This window comes from Bos indicus x Bos taurus, chromosome 23, assembly GCF_003369695.1.
Source record: "Bos indicus x Bos taurus breed Angus x Brahman F1 hybrid chromosome 23, Bos_hybrid_MaternalHap_v2.0, whole genome shotgun sequence".
Classification (NCBI taxonomy): Eukaryota; Metazoa; Chordata; class Mammalia; order Artiodactyla; family Bovidae; genus Bos; species Bos indicus x Bos taurus.
Window position 1 is genome coordinate 21,074,472 of NC_040098.1, and position 27,540 is coordinate 21,102,011.

Below are 27,540 nucleotides of genomic sequence, written 5' to 3' on the forward strand. Positions count from 1 at the left end.
AATGGACCTTTTACCTGTTATATTATGCTATGTATATGAATGGTTATTGCTGGTATGTAGGAATGTTACCTATTTTTATATGTTCATCTCAGTATTAACTTTTTCAAACTTCTCTAGTCTCTGGAACTTGAGCTTTTCTGTGAAACTTTGTATCTGTCCTCAAATCAGCAAAGATATTTTCTCTTGTGACTTCAATGCTACAGAACATATGTAAGGGTCAAAGTTTCTAATCTGACAGCCAGAGCAAGGTCCAAGGTGTCTTTGCTTATTACAAGGTGTCTTTGCTAAAATCTGTTCACTTGCCACAATGATTTGGACGAGATTGGCTTGCATTATTCCTTTCATCTTGTTTTTTGCCCACATAGCAGCTGTATCGGTAAGTAGAGTTCTGCTCTTCAGGGTATTTAGAAATATTAATTCTAGTATATGTTATCCTTTTTCTGTATATTTATTTCTTTTCAGATTAACCATCTTTCTAAAGGAAATGGTAAGAACTAATTGAAATTCACAGAGAGTTTTCTGAACTTTCATTTGCTCAGCAAGACTGATAACAATTTTCTCCCCACTTTTAACAGTATATGATGGAGACTTTGACGAACAGAAGGATATTTCAGAAATCAACTTAGGTGGGTATAATTTCTGCCATTATTAATGTCTTCAAATAATTTAAAACCCTGCGATAGAATTGCTGTAAATCTCTTAATTTTCAGAGTATGATACTGAGTAACTTTAGGAGAGAACTATTCATTGGTGCCTCATTAGAATTTGCAGCATTTCTGAAAAATGGAAACATGAGAAGAGAATAATGGTTAGATTGAATTTTCTAGTGAGTATTCAGTGGCTCTAGAAATAAATAACAAGATTTTTGTTTATAAAAAAATTCGTTTTTCCAGTTTGCAGTTTGACACGATCACCTAGTACCTCACTTCCTATTTCAGAAGTCCCATTTCGATCCCTCGAGTGCAAGAGTTTTGATTCCAATAACCAAAAAGTTTCCTTCTAATTCACCTCTCACTTTTTAAGATTCTTGGACAAGGTTTCTTTTTTTTCATTGAAGTGTAGTTGATTTACCCTATTATATTCCTTTCAGATGTACAACATCATGATCAAATATTTTTATAGGTAATACTCCATTCATAGTTACTGTGAGATATTGGATCTATTTCCTGTGCTGTACACCGTGTCTTTGTGACATTTATTTTATAAACAGTAGTCTGTACTTCTTTATCCCCTACCCTCTCTTGCCCTTCCCAACCTCCTTTTCAATCTTCACTAGTAAACAGTTTGTTCTCGGTGTCTATGTTTGTCTTTTATTATTCACTAGTTTGTTTTATTTTTTAGATTTCACATGTAAGTGATAAATGTCTTTTTAAAAGACATCTTTCAGATGTCTTTCTCTGTCTGAATTATTTTACTAAGCAGAATACCCTCTAAGTTTTCTTGTTCCAAAAAATGGCAACAGTGGATGTGACAATATATGATATTTATTAGCTATTTACATTTGTTCAATTATAATGAATTTTTGTATCATTTTAAAAAGAATTTAACCACATAAAGAACAACTAAAGACAACAATGGAAAAGACTCATTTTATCAGAGATGCATTTTAGCACTTCTTGTTCAAATATTTCTCTTTTTAAATCCACATCTAGCTGCAGGCTTGGACCTCTTTGAAGGGGACATCCTCCTGCAGGTGAGTACCTTCCAGTGACACCAGAGCATTCCCACAGGACCGGCTGTGACAGTACAGTGGGCCTCTGCTCTGTGTCCAGCCCTGAGATGACCGTTATGAAGATGAAAGAATCTCAGCCATAATTTGTACGCACAAAGACTTCCGCTGTGGTTGCTGGTTAAAAAAAAAAAAAAGACGAAAACATTAGCGACCAGAAAGAGTCTATAATTATTAAATTTCTTGTCCACCCAATTTTCCTAAGAAGTGAAGAATGAGAGAGAAGGAAATCCACCACCATACTGAAAGTGACTATTTCAGTTTTGAAGAAATGTAGGTCTTTCTCGTTGTTGTTCAATCGCTGAGTCACGTCCGACTCTTTGCAGTCCCATGGACTGCAGCACGCCAGGCTTCCCTGTCTTTCACCAACTCCCAGAGTGTGCTCAAACTCATGTCCATTGAGTCGGTGATGCCATCCAACCATCTCATCCTCTCTCACCCCCTTCTCCTCTTGCCTTCAATCTTTCCCTGTATCAGGGTCTTTTCCAATGAGCAGGCTCTTCTTCAGGTGACCAAAGTATTGGAGCTTCAGCTTCAGCATCAGTCCTTCCAATGACTATTCAGGGTTGGTTTTCATTAGGACTGACTGGTTTGACCCACTTGCAGTCCAAGGGACTCTCAGGAATCTTCACCACCAGTTAGGAAGCATCAATTCTTTGGCCCTCAGTCTTCTTCATGGTCCAACTCTCACATCCATACATGACTACTGGAAAAAACATAACTTTGACTATATGGATCTTTGTCAGCAAAGTAATATCTCTGCTTTTTAATATGCTGTCTAGGTTAGTCATAGCTTTTCTTTCAAGGAGCAAGCATCCTTTATTTGGTCTTAAAAATTTCTCTGGAAATTTCTATATTGTCTATAATGAACATTTATTGTTTTTATAATTGGAAGACAACTTGACTATTTGAATAGTGTGACAGATTGTTTGTGATGTGAGAGTTTACAGAAGGGGAAAAGAAGCCAAAGAGACCAGCCATCCAGTCAGCTTTGCCTTTTGTTTCTGCAGAATTCCAGAAATGGCCTGAGAGACCCGAGCTCCAGGTGGAAGTTCCCCATTCCTTACATCCTGGCCGACAATCTGGGTAACATTAATTGTTTTTCATTGGAAGCCTTGAGTTGAACTCTTCTCTCTCCCCTCTCTTCCTGCATCAGCTTCAAAGTTGAGTAACTGCCAACATCTAAGGGAGTCTCTAAGCTCTGAGGATTCTTTATCTCGTTGAAACCCATGCTGCTTAACCAGTCTAAGATACAGAATGTCAAATAGTACTTTTTGAAATGCAGAACACACTAACATGTTAATTAGACCAAGAGAGCAACACGAAGGACAAAATGAAATACAGTTTGACATCATAGCAATGAAAAATGCGCACCTGAAATAAGAGTTTGTTTAAGTGACTCTAAATATGGAGAAGGCAATGGCACCCAACTCCAGTACTCTTGCCTGGAAAACCCATGGACGGAGGAGCCTGGTGGGCTACAGTCCATGGGGTCACACAGAGTCGGACACGACTGAGCGACTTCACTTTCACTCTTCACTTTCATGCATTGGAGAAGGAAATGGCAACCCACTCCAGTGTTCTTGCCTGGAGAATCCCAGGGATGGGGGAGCCTGGTGGGCTGCCGTCTATGGGGTCACACAGAGTCAGACATGACTGAAGCGACTTAGCAGCAGCAGCAGCAGCAAATATGGTACCAGGATACCAATTTCAGCATAGTGATTTCTTCCCTTTCTGTTGCAAAACAAACATGTCACACTTTTGAGAACTAGAAAAGGCTATATTTCATATGTTCATCATTCTCATTCCTTGATATGAAAATTTTCTATTCTTCTCTGTCTCAAGAGAAAGGACAATATAAGTTAGATTTTGCTCATTGTCAGAAATAATAGCTGGTGGAAGTAAAATAAATATTAGAAGCCACGTGTGGACACTGGCTGACCTCAAGCAGCTGAATGACAGCTCAACAGCCACGATGACGCGATGCCTGTCTGGGAGGCCCTTCCTCTGTGGATGGGAAGACTCCAGAGCAGAGGGGAAGCTAGGACAGTGTTGCTCAATCTTGATGAGCTGCTAGGCTGCTCCCGCTCTCAGGAGACGTAGATTGTGTTTCAAGATTTTCCATCACTTTTATCAGTGTTGCTTCCAGCGTCTTTTCTGGAGAAGAGTTACATAGAAACAAATGTTATTGTTCTCAGTTATGTTCTTCATTGGAGTATAATTGCTTTACAATGTTGTGTTAATTTCTGCTGTACAGCAAAGTGAATCTGCTGTGTGACTACGTATATCTCCTCCCTCTTAAACTTCCCTTCCTCCTCCCCTCCCGATCCCACCGTTCCAGGTCATCACAGAGCACCGAGCTGAGCTCCCTGTGCTATATACCGTTGGTTTTCACTAGCTATCTATTTTACACATGGTAGTGTATGTATGTCAGTCGTAATCTCCCAATTTGTCCAACCTTTTCCTCACTGAGTCCATAAGTCCACTCTCTACATCTGCATCTCTATTCCTACCCTGCAAACAGATGAGATGGGATTTTTAAATCCACCACTCTCAGTGTTTCCACCATTTGAGTTGAAGATAACAAAAGCAACACAATCTTACAGACAGCATGACTTTAATTATAATCAAACTTCTTTCTTATATTTTGTGGCAACCAAGCTGTCTGGGGTACATATCTTCAATTTAAAGATGTTACTCGGTGAGAATACATAAAAGTTCATGAAAACCTTCAAACAGGTTTAATGCATGCTCTTGCTGTTGTTGTGTGTGATGTTTCATAATTTATTTACTGGTTATTCCAATGACTTCCTTTAATGACCTTAATATGATTTTATGACATCTGAGTGTAGAGTCTCCAACTCAGGAGTTCCTGAAATAAAGCCCATAAAAATGTGAGATAAGTACACGGTAAAGCGCCAAGAATGATAAACTCTTTGGGAGAATCCCCAAAAATCAAGTATGCAAGAATACAATTTAGTTTTATAGAACTTAGCTTAATTTTTAACTTAGAGACCTACAACCAACGAGTTGATGGGGTTAAAATCCACACACACACAAAGTGGGAAACCTGCCTTTCCTCTGGTGTCTCTTTCTCCTCCACCTCATCCTTGTCTCATGCAATACCAAGGTAGGCACGCGCGCAGGTTAAGCAAGAGGAGTGACATTTGATCTTTGGTCATCAAGCCACAAAAGTTACTAACAGGCATCTATTTTTCTTGCTGACTCAGGTACATAGGTTTTTGCTGCCTTGGTTCCAACCTTGGGTTACAGAAATCTTTTCTAAGGTTGTCTGCAGAACTCCCTGTCTAGCCTTGTCATTGCATGGGGATCCTATAGGGAAGCCACATAAATATTACACTTAACTTCTTATGCTTTTAGAACCCTCAAACCTCTCTCAGCTGTCTTTCTCCTGCAAGAGGGACAGTCTCTTTAGATTGGGGGAAGGAACCCCACTCTCACTGCTTCTCTCCAAGGTAATTTATCTGTTTTTCCAGAAGACAGAAGTGACGTCACTTCTGTCTTCTGCTCGGCCATATTGGTCTCTTGAGGCAATGTGCTCAGAATTTTTGCTTAAATGAGGGAAAATGAAAGGGAGAAAGTGGGGAAATTATTTTATGATTTTGTTCAGCCACACATACCATAAGTGTATTCCTATTTTGTAGATAAATATATATATATACACACACATTATGTATTTAACATTTAGCATGTTTATATATACAAATGGTTTGTCAGGTTTAGTTTCCAAGGGCTACATTTACTATCAAAAAATTTATCATGGACTTCAGTAGATTTCATACAGCAGCATGAGTTTCTATGTTTCTAGGTTATATATATTATCTAAGATCTAGCTAAGGCTCATTGATAGTTTTATTGATTTCTACAGCACTGAATGCCAAAGGAGCCATTCTCTATGCCTTTGAAATGTTCCGCCTCAAGTCCTGTGTGGATTTCAAGCCCTATGAAGGCGAGAGCTCATACATCATCTTTCAGGAGTTTAGTGGGTGAGCATGAAATGTTACAGAGTGTGAAATCCATCCTCTGATTTATAAAAAGTGACACATCCCTTTCAAAGACTAAACAAAGAAATTGGAAAGAAACTAAAAGCAAAATCAAATATTTCACTGTGAATTTTTTAAAGTGGCATCACATTTTTATTGTGCTCTATAAAGAATGCATTGTTTGGATACCTCTAGGAACCAGGGAGACTCATCTCAGTTCTTTTCTGGGTTGAGGTCATGTTTTAAATTACAGCCTTTAAAAAAAAAATCAAGTTTATTAAAGCTGCATTCTCTTGATGGTACTGTTTTCGATTATTAGTACTCCATTGGCTAGACTTTTCTGAAAAGTTCTATCAATGTAAGTGATATTATATATTTGCTTTTCTCTGATTTACTTCACTATGTTTGAAAGTCTCTAGGTCCATCTACACCTCTGCAAATGGCACAATTTCATTCTTTTTAATGGCGGAGTAATATTTCATTACATTTCATACATTATATATGTACCTCAGGCGTAGAGAACAAACATAGGGATATCAAGGAGGGGAAAAGGGGATGGGATGAATGGGAAGATTGGGATTGACATATATACACTACTGATACTATGCATAAAATACGTAACTAATGAGAACCTACTGTAGAGCACAGGAAGCTCTACTCAGTGCTCTATGGTGACCTAAATGGGAAGGAAATCAAAAAAAGGGAGGGGATATATGTATACATATAGCCGATTCATGGACTTTCCTGGTGGCTCAGACGGTAAAGCGTCTGCCTACAATGCAGGAGACCCGGGTTCAATCCCTGGGTAGGGAAGATCTCCTGGAGAAGGAAATGGCAACCCACTCCAGTATTCTTGCCTGGAAACTCCCATGGATGGTGGAACCTGGTAGGCTACAGTCCATGGGGTCGCAGAGTCGGACACGACTGAGCAACTTCACTTTCACTATAGCCGATTCACTTTGCTGTACAGCAGAAACTAACAGAACATTGTAAAACAACTATAGTCCAATAAAAACTAAAAACAAAAAGACCTGCTGCTGCTACTGCTGCTAAGTCGCTTCAGTCGTGTCCGACTCTGTGCGACCCCATAGACGGCAGCCCACCAGGCTTCTCCGTCCCTGGGATTCTCCAGGCAAGAACACTGGAGTGGGTTGCCATTTCCTTCTCCAATGCATAAAAGTGAAGAGTGAAAGTGAAGTTGCTCAGTCGTGTCCTACTCTAGCGACCCCATGGACTGCAGCCCACCAGGCTCCTCCGTCCATGGGATTTTCCAGGCAAGAGTAGTGGAGTGGGGTGCCATTGCCTTCTCCGAAAAGACCTACCTGGAGGTTTCTCTTCATATTGCAGTTCCCATCACGGCCTCCAGGTATTGCCTGGACTTGGTTGTCTAGTTGTGAAGGTGGGGATTTTGTTTATCGTGGATGACTAACAAAGGTAAAGAAGGAAGTTAGCATTCGTTTTAGCTTCTAAAGAAAAGAGTCTTAGACCTCACAAGGTGCGCACTTGGCAGGAGGGACCATGGGGTAAAAGCAAGTGAAAAGCTCTAATACGCTGGGGTGAGTGCAGACGCAGGATCTCTAACACAGTGAGAATCGAAGGGTCAGGGGAGCAGCATAGAGTGTCAAGAGAGATGCAGGAGGGAGAACACTGGAGAGGCAGAGGAGATGGAAGAACAAATAGAGACTGGGAAGAGAGGTAAAATCCTGTATAACACAGGAAGCTCAGCTCCGTGCTCTGTGGTGACCGAGATGGGTGGAATCGGGGGAGGGTGAGAGGGAGGTCCAAGGGGGAAGGGAAATATATACATATAGCTGATTTGTGGTGTTGGACAGCAGAAACTAACATTATGACATTATAACAGAAACAACATTATGATGTAAACGAACATTAACATTATAAAGACATTATACTTCAATAAAAGATAAGCAAATAGTGAATTTTAAAGTTTTTTGAAAATAAAATTCTTTCATAGAAAAAAAAAATCAATCTAGGGACTCTGTGGTTGGGATGTCTCTTACATTTAAGTTAGAGGGAGAGGAAAAGGGAGGAAGTAACTCCAAGAAATGACTGGCCCAAAGCACCCCAAACCCTTGGAGATCCTGATGCTCTGAAGCTGGAGGTTAACGGGGCTCTTCCAGAAAGATAAGGTCAAAATTTCAGAGTGGTAATGCTATGGTATTTTACAATGTATACCTTTCTTTGGGGGAGGGATGTTAAAAATGATAAATAATATATGCTTCTTCTGGATTGTGGATATTTTGCAGAGTAAATTCTGACTTGGTAATGAAATGCTACTATCTAAGAGGCAAGGTGAACATGGTGATATTTGCACAGCTCAATACATTTACTAAAGATCGTTGAATTGTACCCCTAAAATTGGTGAATTTTATGGTATGTAAATTACACCTTAATAAGTTGTTAGAAAATAACTAAGATTCGTTTTTGAGTAGAATTCAAGTCTATTAGCATTTGAACATATATGATGTTAGCAATTTGGGGAAAGCAATAGCAGGTAATTTAATGTGATTGTCACCAAGGAACTCACACTTCATTGATAGCATTTAAAATAATTGGTAAATCTCTCATTCTGTTGAGCCCTGGTCAGTGTATAGAGCCTTGTTCCTCAACTCAAAGGGGGCAAGGAGACAATTTGTATACAGCTCCTGGTTTGCTAATAGAGATGGAAAATCAGATTTCTGAACAAAAACAAAAATAATTGGGAAAAAGAGGGAAAGAGCCTGCGTATGAGGAATTTAGAGTATCTGCCAGCAGTTCCTGAGTCCACTATTTTCTGAGGGAATTTATGGGTCCTTTTTGCCTGCAGCCTTTTACACATAAGTTAGGCAGCCTGCTGTGTGCTGTCATAATGCTGCAGATTGGGAAAAATCCCAAAATATGAACTTGATGAACTTGCAGTTTTAATAAGGGTGTTTTTCATAATCATAAACACATACCTTCTCATTAAAGGAAATTTGAAAAGTCATTAAAATGTAAAGGAGAAAGTATAAATCAACCACAGTCACCACTCAGAGACACCGTTGTGGTATAACTGCAATAACATTATTTTTTGGAATGCCCCATGGGTTTGTGAAGGTGAAGAAAATAGCCAATTTTCCCTTCTTTTTACCTAATGCATTATTAGGTTTGATTTGCTTCTAAGTAGATACCACTTTTATAATGGTCTGTCACTTGTAAAGCCTACATAATAATCCCTCCAGGAAATGTTGCTTTTTTAACCAGTCATGTAGGTTGAACAACTAGCTTATGAAAAGGCTAATAATAACTTCTTAAAATCAAACCTAACCTTCAAATTTGTATTCTGGAAACTTAGGAATTACAGCCACTTGAAAATTCTCTAGAAGAAAATTTCTCTCCTTTCTAAAGGTGCTGGTCTGAGGTTGGTGACCAACACGTGGGACAGAACCTCTCCATTGGTCAGGGATGTGACTATAAGGCCATCGTGGAACATGAGATTTTGCACGCTCTGGGGTTTTACCATGAGCAGTCAAGGACGGACCGAGATGATTATGTGAATATCTGGTGGGATGAAATTCTTCCAGGTGTGTATGAACCCAAGGTAACCGGTTGGGTGGGATTTGCTATTACCTTTATCACTTGCTGGGATCAACCCCGGGATGACCAGGCCAAACCTATGTGTGAACAGGAGCTTCAGTTTCTCCAGGAGGAACGCAGACTATGACCTCTCCTCTGGGCTGAGTTGATCTGACCATAATTGATCCCAGATAAGGGTCTCAGGAAATGAGGAATCTTGCTCATCTCAATGCGGGGTTGAAAAGTTAATCAGATGCTTTTGTTTTGCTTCAGTGTTATTGTTGAAACTCTATTTAAAATTCTACTTCCTGTCTTAGTGTGTAAAATGAACTAGATCCTTGAGGATGTCAGGGTCCTTTTTTTCTGGATGTGAAATCTCATGTAACTTTAGGAAAGTAGAAACTGTATAATAACCTTGAGACACTTGAGGATTTTCGTGCTTTACCAAATCAACGATAGATGTTTAAAAACAGAACAACAACTACATTAGGAAAAAAAAAGTTCTTTTAGTTGAAATTATACTCCCAATTTTGTTAACTGTAGCTAATAGTTTGGAGTTTTGATTAACCAAAACATATAAATCTTTTCTTTCTCCTTTCTAAGTGCCTCTTTTTTGTGTGTGTGTCCCCAGCCCATACTTTGTAAAGGATAACACAGTTTTATTTCACATATTATTATGCAGTTATTCTAACAATTCTGATGTTCTTTAGTTTTGTTGGATTTCCTTCAACACTACCTACCTTCTTTGTTTGAGACAACTAAGCTGAATGCTTTTGAGTACATGAAAATATTATTATCAAAGAGTTGCCCAATGGGTGGGGGGAAATTCCATGCTGTGTTTCTGAAAACACCTAGTTTTTAAACAGGAATTAGTCCAGGAGGTGGAAAAGCATTATTTTTGGCAGTGATAGCTTAGTGGAACCTTAATGGATTGGAAATGCCTTAGCGATGACCACACATGGTTTTCATGAGGCAAATCATGGCCTTGTAATTATCTGTTTCATTTAGATATCAGTTTCACGTATGAGTTCATGGATGGTAGTGCATCTCTAATAATTTTATGGACTTGGAAGAACTGGCCATACTTTAAAATAAAGTGTGAATCCCCAAAAGACTTCTGCCAGAACTAGCTCCTTGGGAGGAAGCCGCATCACTGGTTCTCACAGGAGGAGGGGGTACCGCTGGCTAATTCTATCAAAAGCACCTACGGGGTTTACAGTACGTGTCCCTCTGGACACCTCCTATTCTGATATTTTATGAATGTGGAGTGCTGGTGGGAGGAGAAGAAAGTATGTGGTTTGTAAAATCCTAATCCAAGGACTTCCCTGGCGGTCCAGGGGTTGGAACTTCACCTTCCAATACAGGGAGTGTGGGCCTGACCCCTGGTTAGGGAGCTGAGATCCCACACGCCTGTGGCCAAAAAACTGAAACATAAAAAATAAGCAATATTGTAACAATGTCAATAAAAACTTAACCAAAAAACCCTAATCCATTACCAGGTAGGAAATAATAGATCAAAAACATATGCTTGTCTCCCAGGCCTAATTGCTTTATATCTAGGTCTGTGTAGAGGGGACAGAGAGGGCAGGTCAAAAGTCAAAGAAACAAATCTCTGACTATGAGGCTCAGGGGGTTTGTAGACTTTGTGTTTGCTAGAGGCCTAAATTTCTCACTTTCTCCTCTGTATATTTAACTCTGCCGAAAAGTACATGAGGAAGCAGAAAATATGTGCATTTTTAAGTCTTCAAGAACATGATGCTCAGAGCTTTTAAGATGGTTTTAGGCTATATGAGGGCTTCCCTGGTGGCTCAGTGGTAAAGAATCCACCTGCAATGCAGGAGTCGTGGATTTGATCCCTGGATGGGAAGATCCCCGGGGGGAGGGCATGGCAACCCACTCCAGTATTCTTGCCTGGAGAATCCCATGGACAGAGGAGCCTGGTAGGCTACAGTCCATAGGGTTGCAAAGAGTCGGACAAAGCTGAAGCGAGTTAGCATGCATGCAGGCTATATAAAGGATCTTCCCTGGTGGCTCAGTGGTAAAGAAACTGGCTGCAATGTGGGAGACACTGGTTTCATCCCTGGGTTGGGAAGATCCCCTAGAGTAGGAAATGGTAACCCACTCCAGTATTCTTGCCTAGAAAATCCAATGGATAGAAGCACCTGGTGGGCTACAGTCCATGGGGTAGCAAAAGTCAGACATGACTTAGTGAGTAAGCAACAACAACAAAGGCTATAGGAAATCCCCTTTCTTGAGGGATTGCCAGGAGAATTTGCAGATGTGCTCAGCTCTGGGTTGAGCGTGTATGACTCACCATGTTTGCTCATCTCCGGTCTATGTTTTCATCAGGTGTAATTCCTTATACCTAAATTGCCGGCAATCACTGGAGAAATTTTCTCAAGCGAGACATTCAGTCCAATTAAGATCATAAGCAATGGCAGTATTATCACTCAGGGGAATTTATGACTTTTGCTGCATCTTGTCTTCAGTTGACAGCAGTCTCATTACTTAACCTAGGAAGAGACTTCCCTGGTGGCTCAGATGGTAAAGCCTCTGCCTACAATGTGGGATACCTGGGTTCGATCCCTGGGTCAGGAATATCCTCTGGAGAAGGAAATGGCAACCCACTCCAGTACTCTTGCCTGGAAAATCCCATGGACAGAGGAGCCTGGTAAGCTATAGTCCGTGGGGTTGCAAAGAGTTGGACACGACTGAGCCACTTCACCTTAACTTACCTTACCTTAGAGACTATTGGCAATACAATTCTCTCCCTAAATCCATCTCTGTTTCTGAAGTCAGAATTGTGTTTTCTGAATGTTTTTTTCCATTAAGGAGAACACTTCTGAGGTTTAGCAGGGATCTGCAAACTACAGAACTACATACAGCCCATGGGCCATATCTGCCTTTGTAAATAAAGCTTTATGGAAACACAGCCACACCCATTTATTTATGTATTACCTATGGTTGGTTTTCAGCTATATCAGCAGAGTTTAGTAGTTGTGACAGATACCATATAGCTTGCAAAGCCAAAAGTATTTTCTACCTGACCTTTTACATAAAAGGCTTGCCCATAATCTCTGCTTTACAAGGTCTCTTTTACAAGATCTTTACAAGATCTCTCCTTTTCAAGCCCTCGGTTATGAGTTCCTTGAAGGCAGGACCATGCCTGTCGTAATCACTTCCAGGGGCCACCACCCCCCTAGCACAGCTCCCAGTAAATAGTAGGCATGACAAAACTGTGTTGAATTAAATTTTAAAATGTATTAAAAACATTTATTGGGTAAAGCATTCTGATAAGTCTCCTTGAATAATGAAGAATAAAGTCATCTGTTCTAATCCAATGATTTTATTGAAAGTTAAGGAAAGCAGCCGGTGAATTGAAAGTGCCTTGCCTAAGATGCTGCTGAGAGTCACCAGGAGATCCCAGACCCTAGTCCTCACACCACTTTGATGCTTTTTATCATGTTATCCTCTTAACTGCCATCGAAGGAATGATTTTCTATCCATTGGATTTTCTAGGCAAGAATACTGGAGTGGGTTGCCATTTCCTACTCTAGAAGGAATGACTTTCTTCCTTCCCTATTTGGGTCATTTATTGCTTGCAATCAGTCCTACGTTTGATCCCTCTTGGGTTAAGTCCCCACAAAACCCTTGTGAATTGGAAGGATGAAACATCAGTATTCTCGTTTTATAGTTAAAACAAGTTTTTGATCATGGACTTTTCCAAAAGTATTTGGAGACCACCTGCCAGAGTTCTCCAATCCTGAGTGTTCCTGCATTGATATCTTTGAAAGGTGATCACATTTTCTTCTAATTACTAAATACAGTTGGATGGGAAGCTAAAAAGGCAGAAGGAGATGAAGTGGAAAGCTATGATTGGGAGAGTTGAGCATTCTCATTCAGTTTTCCTATCACTCCCTACGAAGACAGTGAAACATCTGTAAACTTGCCATTCCTACAGCTTCAACAGTAAATTACTCGTGGCTGCTGGATTAAAAGGACATCTGAGTGGTATCTCATTTTGGCATTTCACTTTACAGTGCATATTCTCTTCCATGACCTAATCTCATCAAAAATATTTTCCTCTTCTATTTTGAAAGGAAAGTCCGTTTTCTTCCTATTTTATTTTTTTCATCATGGGGAATTTTATGGAAAAGGAGAGTGTGAGCCTTGATTTACAGGATGCGATGTTCTTGTTAGCTGCTAACCTTTCCCTTTGCCCCTCAGGTTTCTTTTTCCTAACTTGCTGGAGAGTTGTCCAGGTATAACTCTTGGTGGATGAGGTACTAGGCTGTTAGTGAGATGAATCAATCCTGAATATTTTTCTGAATTAAAAAATTCCTTTCTTCTGCCATAAGGAATATCTGCCTCCACTTTGATAGTTTATCTTCTCTTTCTTAAAGTCTTATGCATACACACACATTATTTATTTGTATGTATAAAAATGAAACTTTGATTTAAATATACATTTAACAACATGCATTTTGTATTATATACTATTATATATGTGTATCAGTCAGTTCAGTCACTCAGTCGTGTCCAAGTCTTTTCAACCCCATGGACCGTAGCACACCAGGCCTCCCTGTCCATCACCAACTCCTGAAGTTTACTCAAACTCATGTCCATTGAGTCGGTGATGCCATCCAACCATCTCATCCTCTGTCTTCCCCTTCTCCTCCTGCCTTCAATCTTTCCCAGCATCAGGGTCTTTTCAAATGAGTCAGTTCTTCACATCAGGTGGCCAAAGTACTGGAGTTTCAGCTTCAACATCAGTCCTTCCAATGAACACTCAGGACTGATCTCCTTTAGGATGGACTGGTTGGATCTCTTTGCAGTCCAAGGGACTTTCAAGAGTCTTCTCCAACACCACAGTTTAAAAGCATCAATTCTATGTGTATATTTGTTATTAATATAACATGTACTTTAATATTCATTATAATAATTTTATATACTATTATATAGCATACTAATACATTATAATAGGGCTTCCCTGGTGGTTCACTGGTAAAGAATCCATCTGCCAATGTAGGAGATGTGGGTTTGATCCCTGGGTCAGGAAGATCCCCTGGAGAAGGAAATGGCTACTTACCTCAGTAGTCTTGCCTGGAAATCCCATGGACAGAGGAGCCTGGTGAGCTATAGTCCATGAGGCTGTAAAGAGTCAGATGTGACTTAGCGGCTAAACAACAACAGTACATTGCAATATTATTAGTACATATTAATAAATACATAATAATTATATATATTATATAATTATAAAATATGTTAAATGTGTATATGTACTTAAAGAAATTTTATTCTGCCCCCTCCCCTTTTTGGTCTCTGCCTGAGTATCTAGTCAGAGGGAAGGACAGGGAAATAGCATGACTACTCAGGACCTGTGGACTCCCTTCCTGACAGGTTACCAGCACAACTTTAACACCTATGATGACAACTTCATCACAGACCTCAACACACCCTATGATTACGAGTCTCTGATGCACTACCGGCCTCTGTCGTTTAACAAGAATGATAGTATCCCTACCATCACGGCCAAGATCCCTGAGTTTAACTCCATCATTGGGCAGCGTATGGATTTCAGTGCCATTGATCTGGAGAGGCTGAACCGAATGTACAACTGCAGTGAGTACCTCTGAGTCTGAGGACTGGGTACCCTCATTGACCTTATAGGTTTTCCGTACATTTTCCTTTGTGTTAATTTTTGCTGATTTCCTGTCCATTGGGAAATGGACAGACTACATAAACTTAGTTTCTCTCTCCTTAGAAAAAAATACAACACCTACCTCACAGAATGGTTATGAAAATCAATTATGTAGTTGCATTTTATGAAACTGAGAGTATTGGACCAATGAAAGGAGCTGGAATTGTCCTACTTCTTTGGCTTCCTTCTGAAGGATGCATCATCATGTAAAGCTCAAGATAGTTACAGGCTTGAAAGTATTTTGCATCTTGCAAAATTCTTTGTCGGGCTTAGTGGCTCCTAGAGTCATCTAATCCTCAGAGATGGGTTGTTGTCTAAAATGGCTTCACTAGTCTTCTGAGACACATTCTTTAATTCTGTTCAGTATGTACATAGAGAAGACCTACTAAGGGCAAGCTCAGCATAGTTGTACCTCTTTCTTAATTGAAGGGAGTTGACGGTTGGCAACTACAGCAAAGCATGATGGTAAGCCTTTTTATCCTTTGACTCTGAGGTGTGCAGGGCCACATCTATGTTCGCAGGTTCCTTGATCTAATGGGCGACAGTAAGAGTTGTATTTGAGAAAAATCCAGGCAACAAAAGTTTCATGATCCTGCTAAATAGTGAGGCCTTAGTAGTCTAAGACTTTAGGCATTTGAAATGACATGCCTCAAGTTTTTAACCAGGTGACAAAAATATCATTTGCAGCCACAACTCATACCTTTTTGGACCACTGTGATTTTGAGAAGGCAAACATCTGTGGGATGATTCAGGGTACCAGAGATGATACTGACTGGGTCCACGAGGACAACGCTCAGCCTGGACAAGCGGATCACACCTTGGCGGGACAATGCACAGGTCAGTAAAGGCAGCGAGGAACTACACTGAGGTGGGCCACCAGATTTGAGGGGTGATGGCAGCCGCAGGTTTTGCTTAAGTAGGAATGTTTGTTATCAAACCTGACACTCTAAATGAGGACAAAAAGCATTTCTCATATCTTTATTATTAATGCAATAAAAAGCATCCAGGTTCTGGACATGCAAAAGAAAGATAAATTTAAGCAATAACAAAACTGATACAGACAGATGGTTGATAAGATACAACTTTGTACTTACAGATTGTCTATTTTATATACAGTAGTGTGTAGTGCAGGGTACTATACTCATTATTTTGTAATAACTTATAAGGGAGAGTTGTAGTATATATATAAATATACATATATATATATATACATAAAACTGAATCACTAAATTCAGTTTATATATATATAACTGAATCATCATGCTGCATACCTAAAACTATTATGACATTGTAAATCAACTATAGTTCAATAAAAAATTTTTAATTAAAAAAAAGGATGAAAGTTTGTAAATTAAGGTAATGTCTCTAGAGCAGTGCCCTCTAATAGAACTACAGTTCGAATCACATATGCAATGTAAAATTTTCTAACAGTCACATAAAAAAAGAAACAATAATATATTTTAATATATTTTATTTAATCCAATATATCCAAAATCTTAGCATTTCAATGTGTAATCAACATAGAAGCTATTAATGAGGTACTTCACCCTTTTTTGTAGTGAGTATTTGAAATCTGGTATTGTTTTATCCTTAAAGCACATTTCACTTTGGACTGACCACAGTTCAAATGATCGATCAGCATGCATGTTTGGTAGCCACCATAATGACTGGCATAACTTCAGATAGTTCCTACACCTGATTTGTGCAGTGAAAAAAAAGCCACAAAGTCTGGGGAGAACTGGGTTTAAAATCTGGCTCCATCTGGCTAATTGTGACCACAAGAAGTTGTTTTGTTGCTGCTGTTAAGTCTTTTGGCTTTTGTAAGCCATCAAGCTTGGAGAAGGAAGTGGCAACCCACTCCAGTATTCTTGCCTGGAGAATCCCATGGACAGAGGAGCCTGGCAGCTACAGTCCATGGGGTCACAAAGAGCTGGACATGACTGAGCGACTAAGTAACAATAACAAGCCATCAAGCTATTGATACTTTATCGTGAGCATGGAAGGAAATAAAGCATACAGAGCCTTACAGGGCAGACCAGCCACTTCACTCCCTATTACTTTTTCCTCCCATCTTTCCCTTTTCTCTGGAGGTTCTATTTATTTTTAAATTTCTATCTTAAGACCCTTTTATTATGTGCTTGGTATCAAAATCATGTCAACCCTATTTGCAAGCAGGTGGGGTCATAGATTATAATTGCCCTTTAAATTCTGGGCTGTTATCAAGTCCCTTAGTCCATACCCGTGTGACTGTTGGTTAGAGTTCCTTCACAGAAGGGACCTAGCTTATCACCAAGATACCAGGCCACCAGGGGGATTGTCAGAGGTCGTAAACCATGGCTCCTCTTCCTTCCGCCTTGATAGAGGGTGAAAGTCTCTGTCACATATCAGATTATTAAATGTATAATCTCCAGTGTCCAAAGGGTGGTTTATACCCGAGGTTCTCTCTTAATCCCCATTGTAGCCTCTAATCTAATCTCTCCTGTAGGCTTGCTACTAGGTTAACGTGCAAGTTCCAGCTAAACAGAAACGTGATCTCTGTGTGAGAAGAATCTGCTGACTGACTATTCTAGCACTTTAGTAGGAAAGGAATGGACCACGACCCAGAAGGAGGATCTTGAAAAACTTTATCAGGTTAACATGACCAGCCACTATGCTTCTTCCACAGGAGGCACTTAATGAGACCGGGTTTCCTCTGCTGAGAGCACTGCATTATTTGGGTAGATGCATAGACTCAAAGAGCTTGAAGGATAGAAGCCACTTCCCACTTGAACCCCAGAGAGATGAGTGCACATCCAGTCAGTGGCAGCATCAGGGCAAGAATTCAGGTCTCCTAACTCCCCGATCTGAGTTATTGAATTTGCACTTCACACTTCTGACTATATCTGGTGGAATTCCTGATCAAGGACCACCTAGAGACCTCCTTAGACCTGTGAGCTCTTATTTACCTTAACCCAAGCCCTTGGCTATTCACAACACCTAAGTCTCGGGCTTGTAAGATCAAGTATTGAGAAGAACATACAGGAAAATATAATTTTCCCTGATGAAATAGTAAAGCCATTACTGTATTTTTCAGCTTTGTGGAAAGCTTATTTAAACATCATTGCTTGCAGTCAATGAGGAAGGCATGTGCCCCATGTATGAGGCAGGATGAAGCAGGGATTTGTAGTGTCACAGAACGCAGAACTGTACCAGATGTTCACTTCCTTTTTACTGGGTGAAATGTTTTGAGTGGAGCATTTGGTAAGAGGTTGAGTATTCAGTTCAGTTCGGTTCAGTTCAGTCACTCAGTCATGTCCAGCTCTTTGTGACCCCATGGACTGCAGCACTCCAGGCTTTCCTGTCCATCACCAATTCCCAGAGCTTACTTAAACTCATGTCCATCAAGTCGCTGATGCCATCCAATCATCTCATCCTCTGTTGTCCCCTTCTCCTGCCTTCAATCTTTCCCACAGCATCAGGGTCTTTTCCAGTGAGTCAGTTCTTTGCATCAGGTGGCCAAAGTATTGGAGTTTCAGCTTCAGCATCAGTCCTTTCAATGAATATTCAGGACTGATTTCCTTTAGGATGGACTGGTTGGATCTCCTTGCAGTCCAATGGACTCTCAACAGTCTTCTCCAAGGCCACAGTTCAAAAGCATCAATTCTTTGGCACTCACCTTTCTTTATAGTCCAACTCTCACATTCATACATGACTACTGGAGTAAGTTTAAATGACTTCTTTATATGTGAGACTTGTTCATTGCCCTTGACTTTGAAGAAGGGAGCTGGTTTTCCAAGTGATGTATATGTTTAGCCACTTGCCTGTTTGAAGGGAGAGAATTTTGAGATACCTGAGTTGGGTGAACCCAACCTCTGGCACAAATATAGACCCTTTACCTCCTATTTTAAGTGTCCTTCCAAGGCTTTCTTTTCATTCAGGAGAAACCTTCAATTGGTCCCTAACATGCCTTGAATGCCTCTTCTTTGGACATAGAAAAGGTGATTCTTTACTACTGATCTACACCCAGTTATTAGGCTACAAAAGGTTGAAACTGAATCCTTATCATTGTGAATATGTAAAATCCAACCCTTAAAACTTTGAATCCCATAGTTTCTGACGTAACTAGGAGGCCAGCTCTTTTCCTTGGAATGAATCTTTAATAACAAAGTTAATGAAGAAGATGGAATTCATCTCATAGACACTAAATTCCATCAAACTTTGCTTAAACCCTGTATTTCCTTAAGTCAAAGGTGTACATTTCCCAACTTTGGGAACAAAGGTACTCAAAAAGAGACAGTGGAGTGCTATGGCTTCCACCAGCAACTCTGTCTATGGAGACAGAGTGTTTACTGACAAACAACCTTTCAATTTTCCCGGAAGAGCTCTAGCCTTTGCTGCCTGGATAAGGGCCGGTGCTCACTGTTGTCACCTTACCTGGGCTGAGGGAAGCCTGGGGTGTGGATGGGCAGAGATGGGACTTCGGGGTCCTCTCTCCGTAGGCGCCGGCTACTTCATGTACTTGAACACCAGCTTCGGGGCAGCGGAGGAGGCGGCCATGTTGGAGTCTCGGATTCTTTACCCGAAGAGGAAGCAGCAATGCCTGCAGTTTTTTTATAAAATGTCAGGCAGCCCTTCAGATAGACTGGTCGTCTGGATCAGGAGGGACGACAGTACTGGCAACGTGCGCAAGCTGGTCAAGCTGAAGACCTTTCAAGGTACGTGGAGGCGTCCTGCGGGGACTGATTGGGCTTCACACCCAGGACTGTGCTCTTTGCCCTCCTCCCCCTCCCCCGCCCTTTTCACCCTCCTGCCCGTCTCCATTCCTCCACATCCTCCCAACCTTCCCCTCCTCTGCCTCCTCCTCCTTTTCCTTGGCCTCCCTTCTTGTCTTCCAAATGCATAATGCCTGGCATGCTTTAACCACTCAATGGATGCTTTAACCATTCAAAAGCTGCGGTTTCAGGTGAGGCTGAAATATACGATTGTAAGAGCCAATCAGGGAAAGAATAAAGGAAATAATTGGAATATAAAAATCCAGTTTTCTCTGGAACTTTGGAGAAAGCCAGGACAGAGAGAACTGGTGATTCAAGGGTGGAGACTGGAAGGTTAAAGGAAGCAGGAATTGATGCTGAGGGAAAGAATGTGGTTAGACAGTGGACCACAACCATTTCTGCATCTGTTTCAGCAAAGTGAAGGATACCATTATTTAATACACTGAAGTACCTTGAAACCTACTTATGAATTTGGTGGAAAGTAAGCCATTCATATACATTAACTTCATTAAAAATCATTTATATATTCCTAAGTGATATTTTGTGTATTTCTGTGAGAAGATCATGAAAATCACATTAATAAAATGCCAAGGTAGTTAGGGGCATGTGAGAGCAATCTGACCGAAAATCAGGATCCAGGGTTATAAAAGCTAAGTACTTGCATTTTTTTTATTGTGGTGGTGGTTCATTCATAAACAGAGAGGGAAAAATGTGTTTTTCTATTTTTTCATTCAGCAAAGAATTTCTCAATTAAAATGAGGATTCCAGGTAAAGGAAGCATTCTCTGTACTTCCAGAAGAAGTGGCCGGTCTTTTTTCAAAAAAATTTTTTTCTGGCTGTGCCATGGGACTTATGGGATCTTATTTCTCTGAAAAGAGATCAAACTCATGCCTCCTTTATTAGAAGAGTGGAATCTTAACTGTTGGACTGCCAGGGAAGTCCCAAAAGCCAGTCAATGTTGGGTTTTTTAATATATTTTTTAATATTTTGGCCATGCCTCCAAGTATGTGGGATCTTACTTCCCCGACCAGGGATTGAACCCACGTCCTCTGTAGTGGAAGCATGGAGTTTTAACCACTGGACCACAAGAAAAGTCCCCATAAGCCGCTGCTCTTGAAGGGAGGAGGCTTCCTTTGTAAAAGACTACTCAGAAGAACAGGGGCCCAAATCGTCTCTACCCAGGCCACTCTGTGAGTAGAAAATGCTACAAATAATGGTTTTGAGGAGTTCACTTTTCTGGCTGAAATTTACAGAGCATCTTTATTAAATGGAGGGATGACAGCTAGGTGCCCTTTAAGAGGCGAGAATTTGCTGTGTTACAAGTATTGTAAATATGGACATAAATTGTAAATACGGAAATTGCCATCTTTTGACTTTTGTCTTATCAAATGTCTGTTTGGACCATGCAGTGCTAATATTAAGGGATGTGGTGCGTTTATACCAAGGGAAAACCCAGAACCTGCAGAATGAAATAATAATAGAAAAAAATTCATAATTAAAATTTTTATGATAAACAGAGTGGGTGTTTTTTTTGCTTGTTTTCTTGTTTAGCTGTTTTCCCATATCCGATATGTGACTTTGGAAACATTCCTTAAGAAGTTTATAGCAGATCTCTCCTGTGTTCGTTTGTGAAGATTACATGAGATCATTCATGTAAAGCACTTGCCACAGTACCAGGCTCAAAAGACTGCTCCAAAAATGTTGGCCACAGTTGTCACCAATTTTATTCTCTATCCTCAGGAGATTTTGACCACAATTGGAAAATTGCCCATGTGACACTCAGAGAGGAAAAGAAGTTTCGCTACCTTTTCCAGGGCACAAAAGGTGACCCCCAGAACTCGAGTGGGGGAATTTACTTAGATGACATCACTCTGACGGAAACCCCATGCCCCGCAGGGGTTTGGACAGTCCGGAATTTCTCCCAGGTCCTGCAGAACACGGTGAAAGGGGACAAACTCCATAGCCCTCGATTCTATAATTCAGAGGGCTATGGTCTGGGGTTGACCTTGTACCCTCAGGGCAGAACGAGCTCCGGGAGTTCTGGGTACTTGGGACTTACCTTTCACCTGTGCAGTGGAGAGAACGATGCTGTCCTCGAGTGGCCAGTGGAGAACAGACAGGTGATCATGACAATACTCGACCAAGAAACTGATGTCAGGAAGAGAATGTCCTCCAGCATGGTGTTTACTACCTCCAAGACCCAGACATCTACAGGTAGGTGGTTGGAAGAACTGCCCCTCCACCTGGAAGGGCCAACAGATACAGTTCCCATCTGTGTAGGAGAAATTAACTTTCTTCTCACACTTCCTCCTTGGGCACATATTGGTATATCCACTGATGCTGCTGCTGCTAAGACTACCATGCCTAAAATAGATAGCTAGTGGGAAGCTGCTGTATAGCCCAGGGAGCTCAGCCAGGAGCTCTGTGATGGCCTGGAGGGGTGGGTTTGGGGATTGGGAGAGAGGGGATATATGTATACTTACAGCTGATTCACGTTGTACAGCGGAAACCAACACAACATTGTAAAGCAATTTACATTGTAAAGCAATTATCCTCCAATTTAAAATAAATTTAAAAAATACCATCATGTTGGAGCATTAAGTTAAATTTTTCTTTTTTCTTTAATTGATGCATAGCTTATTTACAATGTTGTGCTAGTTTCCGGTGTACAGCAGAGTGATTCACTCATACATATATATTCTTTTTCATATTCTTTTCTCTGATGGTTTATTACAGGCTGTTGAATTTAGTTCCATGTGCCATCCAGTAGGACTTTGCTGTTTATCTATTTTATATACAGTAGTTTGTAGCTGCGGATCCCAAACTCCCAATTTATCCCCCCACTCCCTTTCCCCTTTAGTAACAACTTTGTTTTTCTATGTAAATTAAAATTTTCAATGTCATCTTCTCTCGTGTTCATAAATTCATCCATCGCGCATCTAGTCACGATTTGCAATGTGCCAAATTCTGTGCCAGTTTCTTAGAATACAAGCAAATCATGCAGATTCTGCTTCACTGAGCTCAGTCCGAGAAGACGCATCCTGCTAGTCATTTATTAAATACTCAGAATTTGTGAGGCTCTGTGCTGAACTGATGCACTGACTCTTAAAATATTACTGATTGTCAGTATGTCTAGGAAGCAAATTTGCATAACAAAGGAATGGACAAGTTATTATTATTGTTTTTTTTTTTTTTCAAAGAAGAGACGTAAGCCTTGAAAGGAAGATTCTATAGCTGTCTCTTCCCCTTCGTTGAGGAAGTCACTCAGTAAGGGGCCGTGACCCCTCAGAGCAGTGGTTCTCTGCTTCTCCCTCTCCCAATTCTCAGTTTTAATTCTCCTGGAAAAAGTAAATAACCTGATTTTTTTCCAACACATTTTTTTTTCTGATTAACAAAGCCCTTATGGATAAACAAGGTTCTATTGTATAGTACAGAGAACTATATTCAGTATCCTATGATAAACCATGATAGAAAAGATTGTTTAAAAAATGTATATATGCATACATGTATAACTGAATCACTTGGCTGTCCAGTAGAAATTAACACACCTTTGTAAGTCAATTATACTTTAATTAAAAAAAAATCCCACAAAACTCTCTATACTCATCAAAGACAAATGGAAAGTGAAAGCTAAAGCGATAATGTGATTTTCTGTTATCTGTAACTTTGCAGCTATAAATGGCTCTGTCATCTGGGACAGGCCCTCGGTCGTGGGATCTTATGACAACAGTTGTGAATGTTTCAGAAGCATTGACTGGGGTTGGAGTGCTGTCATCTCCCACCAAATGCTGAAGAGGAGAAGCTTCCTTAAAAATGATGACCTTATAATTTTTGTGGACTTTGAAGGTATTTTGCTGGCTTTCCTGAATATGTAATCCTATGTTCTGGGCGTTCTACTGATTTTACATGGATTTTTAAGCATCTCATGAAAGGTGGGGATATTCTGGGAGGCAACAAGGTTAAAAAATAGATGTGCCCTAAGGGAACAACGTTTTACTCTCTTTCTCGAAGACTTCTATCTTGATTTTAACTGCCCTTGGGAGAAACTACAATTTTAGTGCCATCTTTTTGCATAATTTATCCAATGTGACAGTTTTCAGACTGACTTCAGTGTAGTCTCAATCAGCCTATCCATGCTCACGTTATGCTTCTTTTTTTAAGTTGGAATAAATAAAACCATAATTGGACTACTTTTAAAAATAAACACAGCAAAATAAGACTGAAGTCTTGCCATGTGTGATAACATGGATGGACGTGGAGAGTATTATGCTTAGTGAAATCAGTCAGACAGAGAAAGCCAAACATTCTGTGTTTTCACCTATATGTGAAATCTGATAAATAAAACGAATGAATATAATAAAACAAACTCACAGATATAAAGAACCAGAGTAGCAGAGTGAGGGACAAATTAGGGGGAGAGGATTAAGAGGTACAAACTACTAGAATGAAATAAATTACAAGGGCGTGACGTGCAATCCAGGGAATATAGTCAATATTTATAATAACTTTATGGGGACTGTAATCTATAAAAATGTCAAATTACATGTTAAACAGCTTAAAACTAATATAATATTTAAGTCAGCTATATACATCAATAAAAATAAAAAATAATAAATAGCTGATATTATAAAAATCTACTGGATTCAAAGCCACTTTCCTGTGCCACTAAAGGTGATGTCCAAGAGAGGTCGACGCGGCCCAGGGAACTTTCTCCGGGAGCGGAAGTGCATTGTTGCCCTCATGTCTCTTTGTCTATTTCCTCAAGATATCACCCATCTTAATCAGACTGAAGTTCAAGTTCAAAACAGCAGGCTGACCCCCCAAGGCCTTGTTCTCCATGGCCAGGAGCAGCAGACCTCAGAAGAAGATTCGAGAAAGGCCCCCTTAGAGACAGCCCTCCCGAGCAGCCTGGCCCGGGGGCAGAGCAGCCGACAGAAGCGGTCAGTGGACAACACGGGCCCCTTGGAGAACCACAACTGGCCACAGTACTTCAGAGACCCGTGTGACCCAAACCCTTGTCAAAATGAGGGCATCTGCGTGAACGTGAAGGGGATGGTGAGCTGCAGGTAGGCTCTGTGGTCGGGGCGGGGGTGGGGCACAGGTGAGGGGTGGCAGAGAGGAGCCCCAGGTCTTCTTACCCTGCTAGAAAGCACAGTCTCAGGTCAGGCATCCGTAGCATCAGATGGTCAACTGTGGCTGTCCTTGACTCCATGAGGCTGTGCCCCGAATCGACGGGCAGAGCAAGGGTCCTGCCAGAGCAGAAGAGTCCTGAATCTCCTCCGGGGCATCGTCAATAACAGCTTGAATGTTGTTGGAATTTTGAACTCTACTACAGGGCTTGAAAGTGACTCAGAGCTTTTAGCTTCCATGCTCCATCATGGTGAGACTGAGGACCAAGCTTAAATCTTCCCTGACTACAGATATTAGTATGAGTTATTAATTATGATTATTTCTATTGTCCATTAGATCATTGTCCTATAATCACAGTTATGTTTTCAATACTAGTAATAAAAATATCTGATATTTGGGGGCTGCTTACTGTATGTCATCTGCTTCCCCAAGCAGTATGTATGCATGATCTAAATTATTCCTCACAGCCTTCCTGTAACATAAAGGCCCTTCCTTTATGGCATAAGAAATTTGAAACTTAGACACATAAGTAGGGCATAAGAAACTTAGAGACATAAGTAATTTGTCTGTGAATGTTGGAGCTGGGATCTGCATCCAGGTCTGACTGTCTGTTACATTTAATAGTTCTTTTTATAATGCTTGCTACTTGTATAAAATATTTCATAAAAGGATGTGTGGGATGACAGAAGCATCACTTTCATTTGACAGAATAGTAGCAGATGTGGGAGCTGGTCTGATTGGTTCAAAATATCAACATTTCTTCTCACCTCTTTTTTTTTCTTTAAACTTTTACTTTTTTATTCATCATGGATTTTTATATCCTTTTTCTTTTTTTTAATAGTAAAGGAAATTTTCTTTAATTATTGAATTTTTTTTCTTGGCCACGCCCTGTGGCATGTGGGATCTTAATTCTCTGACCAGGGATCCAACCCAATGCAGAACCCGTTCTGCAGTGAAAGTGCAGAATCCTAACCACTGGATTACCAGGGAAGTTCCCTTCTCAGCATTTTTTGATCTCCACTTTGTTTCTTCTTTGTTAAACTTTTATTTTGAGATAATTCCAGATGTGCAGATACACTGACACAATACTACAGAATTCCCAGTACCTAGAGTCAACATCTTCGGTAACCAAATTCCGATCAGCAACGCGAAGAAATGAGCATTAACGAATGCAAATGCTCTTAACAAGGCCATAGTTGCGGAGCTGGCTCTTGGTCAGGAAGCCCTGGGGGCTTGTGTGGTTCCCACTGTGCCCTCCGTCCTATCTCCCCAGGTGCACCTCGGGTCACGCCTTCTTCTACACGGGGGAGCGATGTCAGGCCCTGCAGGTGCACAGCAGCGTCCTGGGCCTGCTGATCGGAGGCGTGGCCGGCGTGGTCTTCTTGACCTTCACCGTCATCTCCATCCTTTACCAAAGGTCAAGGCAGTGATGCCCAAGGATGTCAGCCAGAAGCAGAAATGCCCTTGGACCCTCCCTTTGCTTCCGCTGCTCAGTGTAGTTTGGGGCTGTTTTCTTTCAGCCTTGCTTTGCCTCCAGCCTCCTGTGTGACCCTTCTGTCTTCTATACCCCTGCCCCCACATGGTTCTGTTACCCTGCTCTGTGCTCCCAATGTACCCAGGGTGTCCTGTGACAGCACTCATATCCCTTGATTGTAAATTCTTTCTTTAATAGACTGTCTTTCTCATAGACAGTAAGCTCCATGTGAGCAGACCCTCCTTTACCATGTTAGCCCAATGCTGGGAGCCTGCCCGGCCCAGCTCAGGGGATCACTTAACAAAACAAATGAATGGGCCAATAACTGAATGAATAACTAAGCTGTAGAAACTCTCTGCTTTCTACTGCAGGTAAGACATGGACAATGAAATGCACACTTCTTTTTGTACCAGAATCCAATTCTCAAATACCCGTTTTTCCATTGGACACAATAGTGTTATTATTCTTTGAGGATCTTGTGTGTTAAAGAATTTTAAATAAAGATTTCTCCTAGCAACAGCATTTGCTTTCCTCCTCCGATTCTAGGGGGAAATCTTTAATAAATTCAAATAGCTATTTTGTCAGTACCTTCAAAACGTCCAGAATTGTATGTGAATTTGTGTGTGTGTCCATGTGGAGGTGGGGGGGATAATCATTCAAAAGGTATTCCTCAGTTCTTTGTAAGTTTTAAAGTATATTTGATCTATATTCCTGTATAAAATTATCTTATTAACAAATTAAAAGTATCAGGTGAAGAAGGTATTTGTAGACATACTTTCTTTCCACAGTTCCTAAGGAGACAAAACTTCCCGGGGGGAGAAAGCTGCAAGAGAGATCAAATAAGGAGAGCGGAGGTTCCCGTCCTCAGTCAACACAAGCCCCAGAAAAAGCTGGCTCCAGAAGTTTCCTAAAAGAAAATATCAGTACTTAACGGAGCCTGAGTAGTCCAGGCTATCTCTTGTGTGTGTGTTTGCTCAGCTGCTCAGTAGTGTCCAACTCTTTGTGACCCCATGGACTGTAGCCCGCCAGGCTCCTCTGATCATGGGATTCTCCAGGCAAGAATACTGGAGTGGGTTGCCATTTCCTCCTCCAGGGGATCTTCCTGACCCAGGGATCAAACCTGAGTCTTCTGCATCTCCTACATTGGCAGGTGGATTCTTCAGTAGTGCACCATACTGCGCCACCTGGGAAGGCATTAC

At 40.8% G+C, this 27,540-nt stretch overlaps 1 protein-coding gene across 1 annotated transcript; it reads left to right on the plus strand.

The window, feature by feature from the left end:
- The first annotated feature begins 307 nt into the window (after nucleotides 1–307).
- Nucleotides 308–26,998, plus strand: MEP1A (meprin A subunit alpha). Its single transcript, XM_027525041.1, is given in 15 exon segments — nucleotides 308–397; nucleotides 399–455; nucleotides 457–487; nucleotides 576–626; nucleotides 1,653–1,693; nucleotides 2,740–2,815; nucleotides 5,619–5,736; nucleotides 9,118–9,293; nucleotides 14,686–14,907; nucleotides 15,674–15,823; nucleotides 19,465–19,680; nucleotides 21,478–21,951; nucleotides 23,410–23,583; nucleotides 24,503–24,803; nucleotides 26,141–26,998. Coding segments are annotated over 15 exon segments (2,334 nt in total). The 3' UTR covers nucleotides 26,298–26,998.
- Nucleotides 26,999–27,540: the final 542 nt, after the last annotated feature.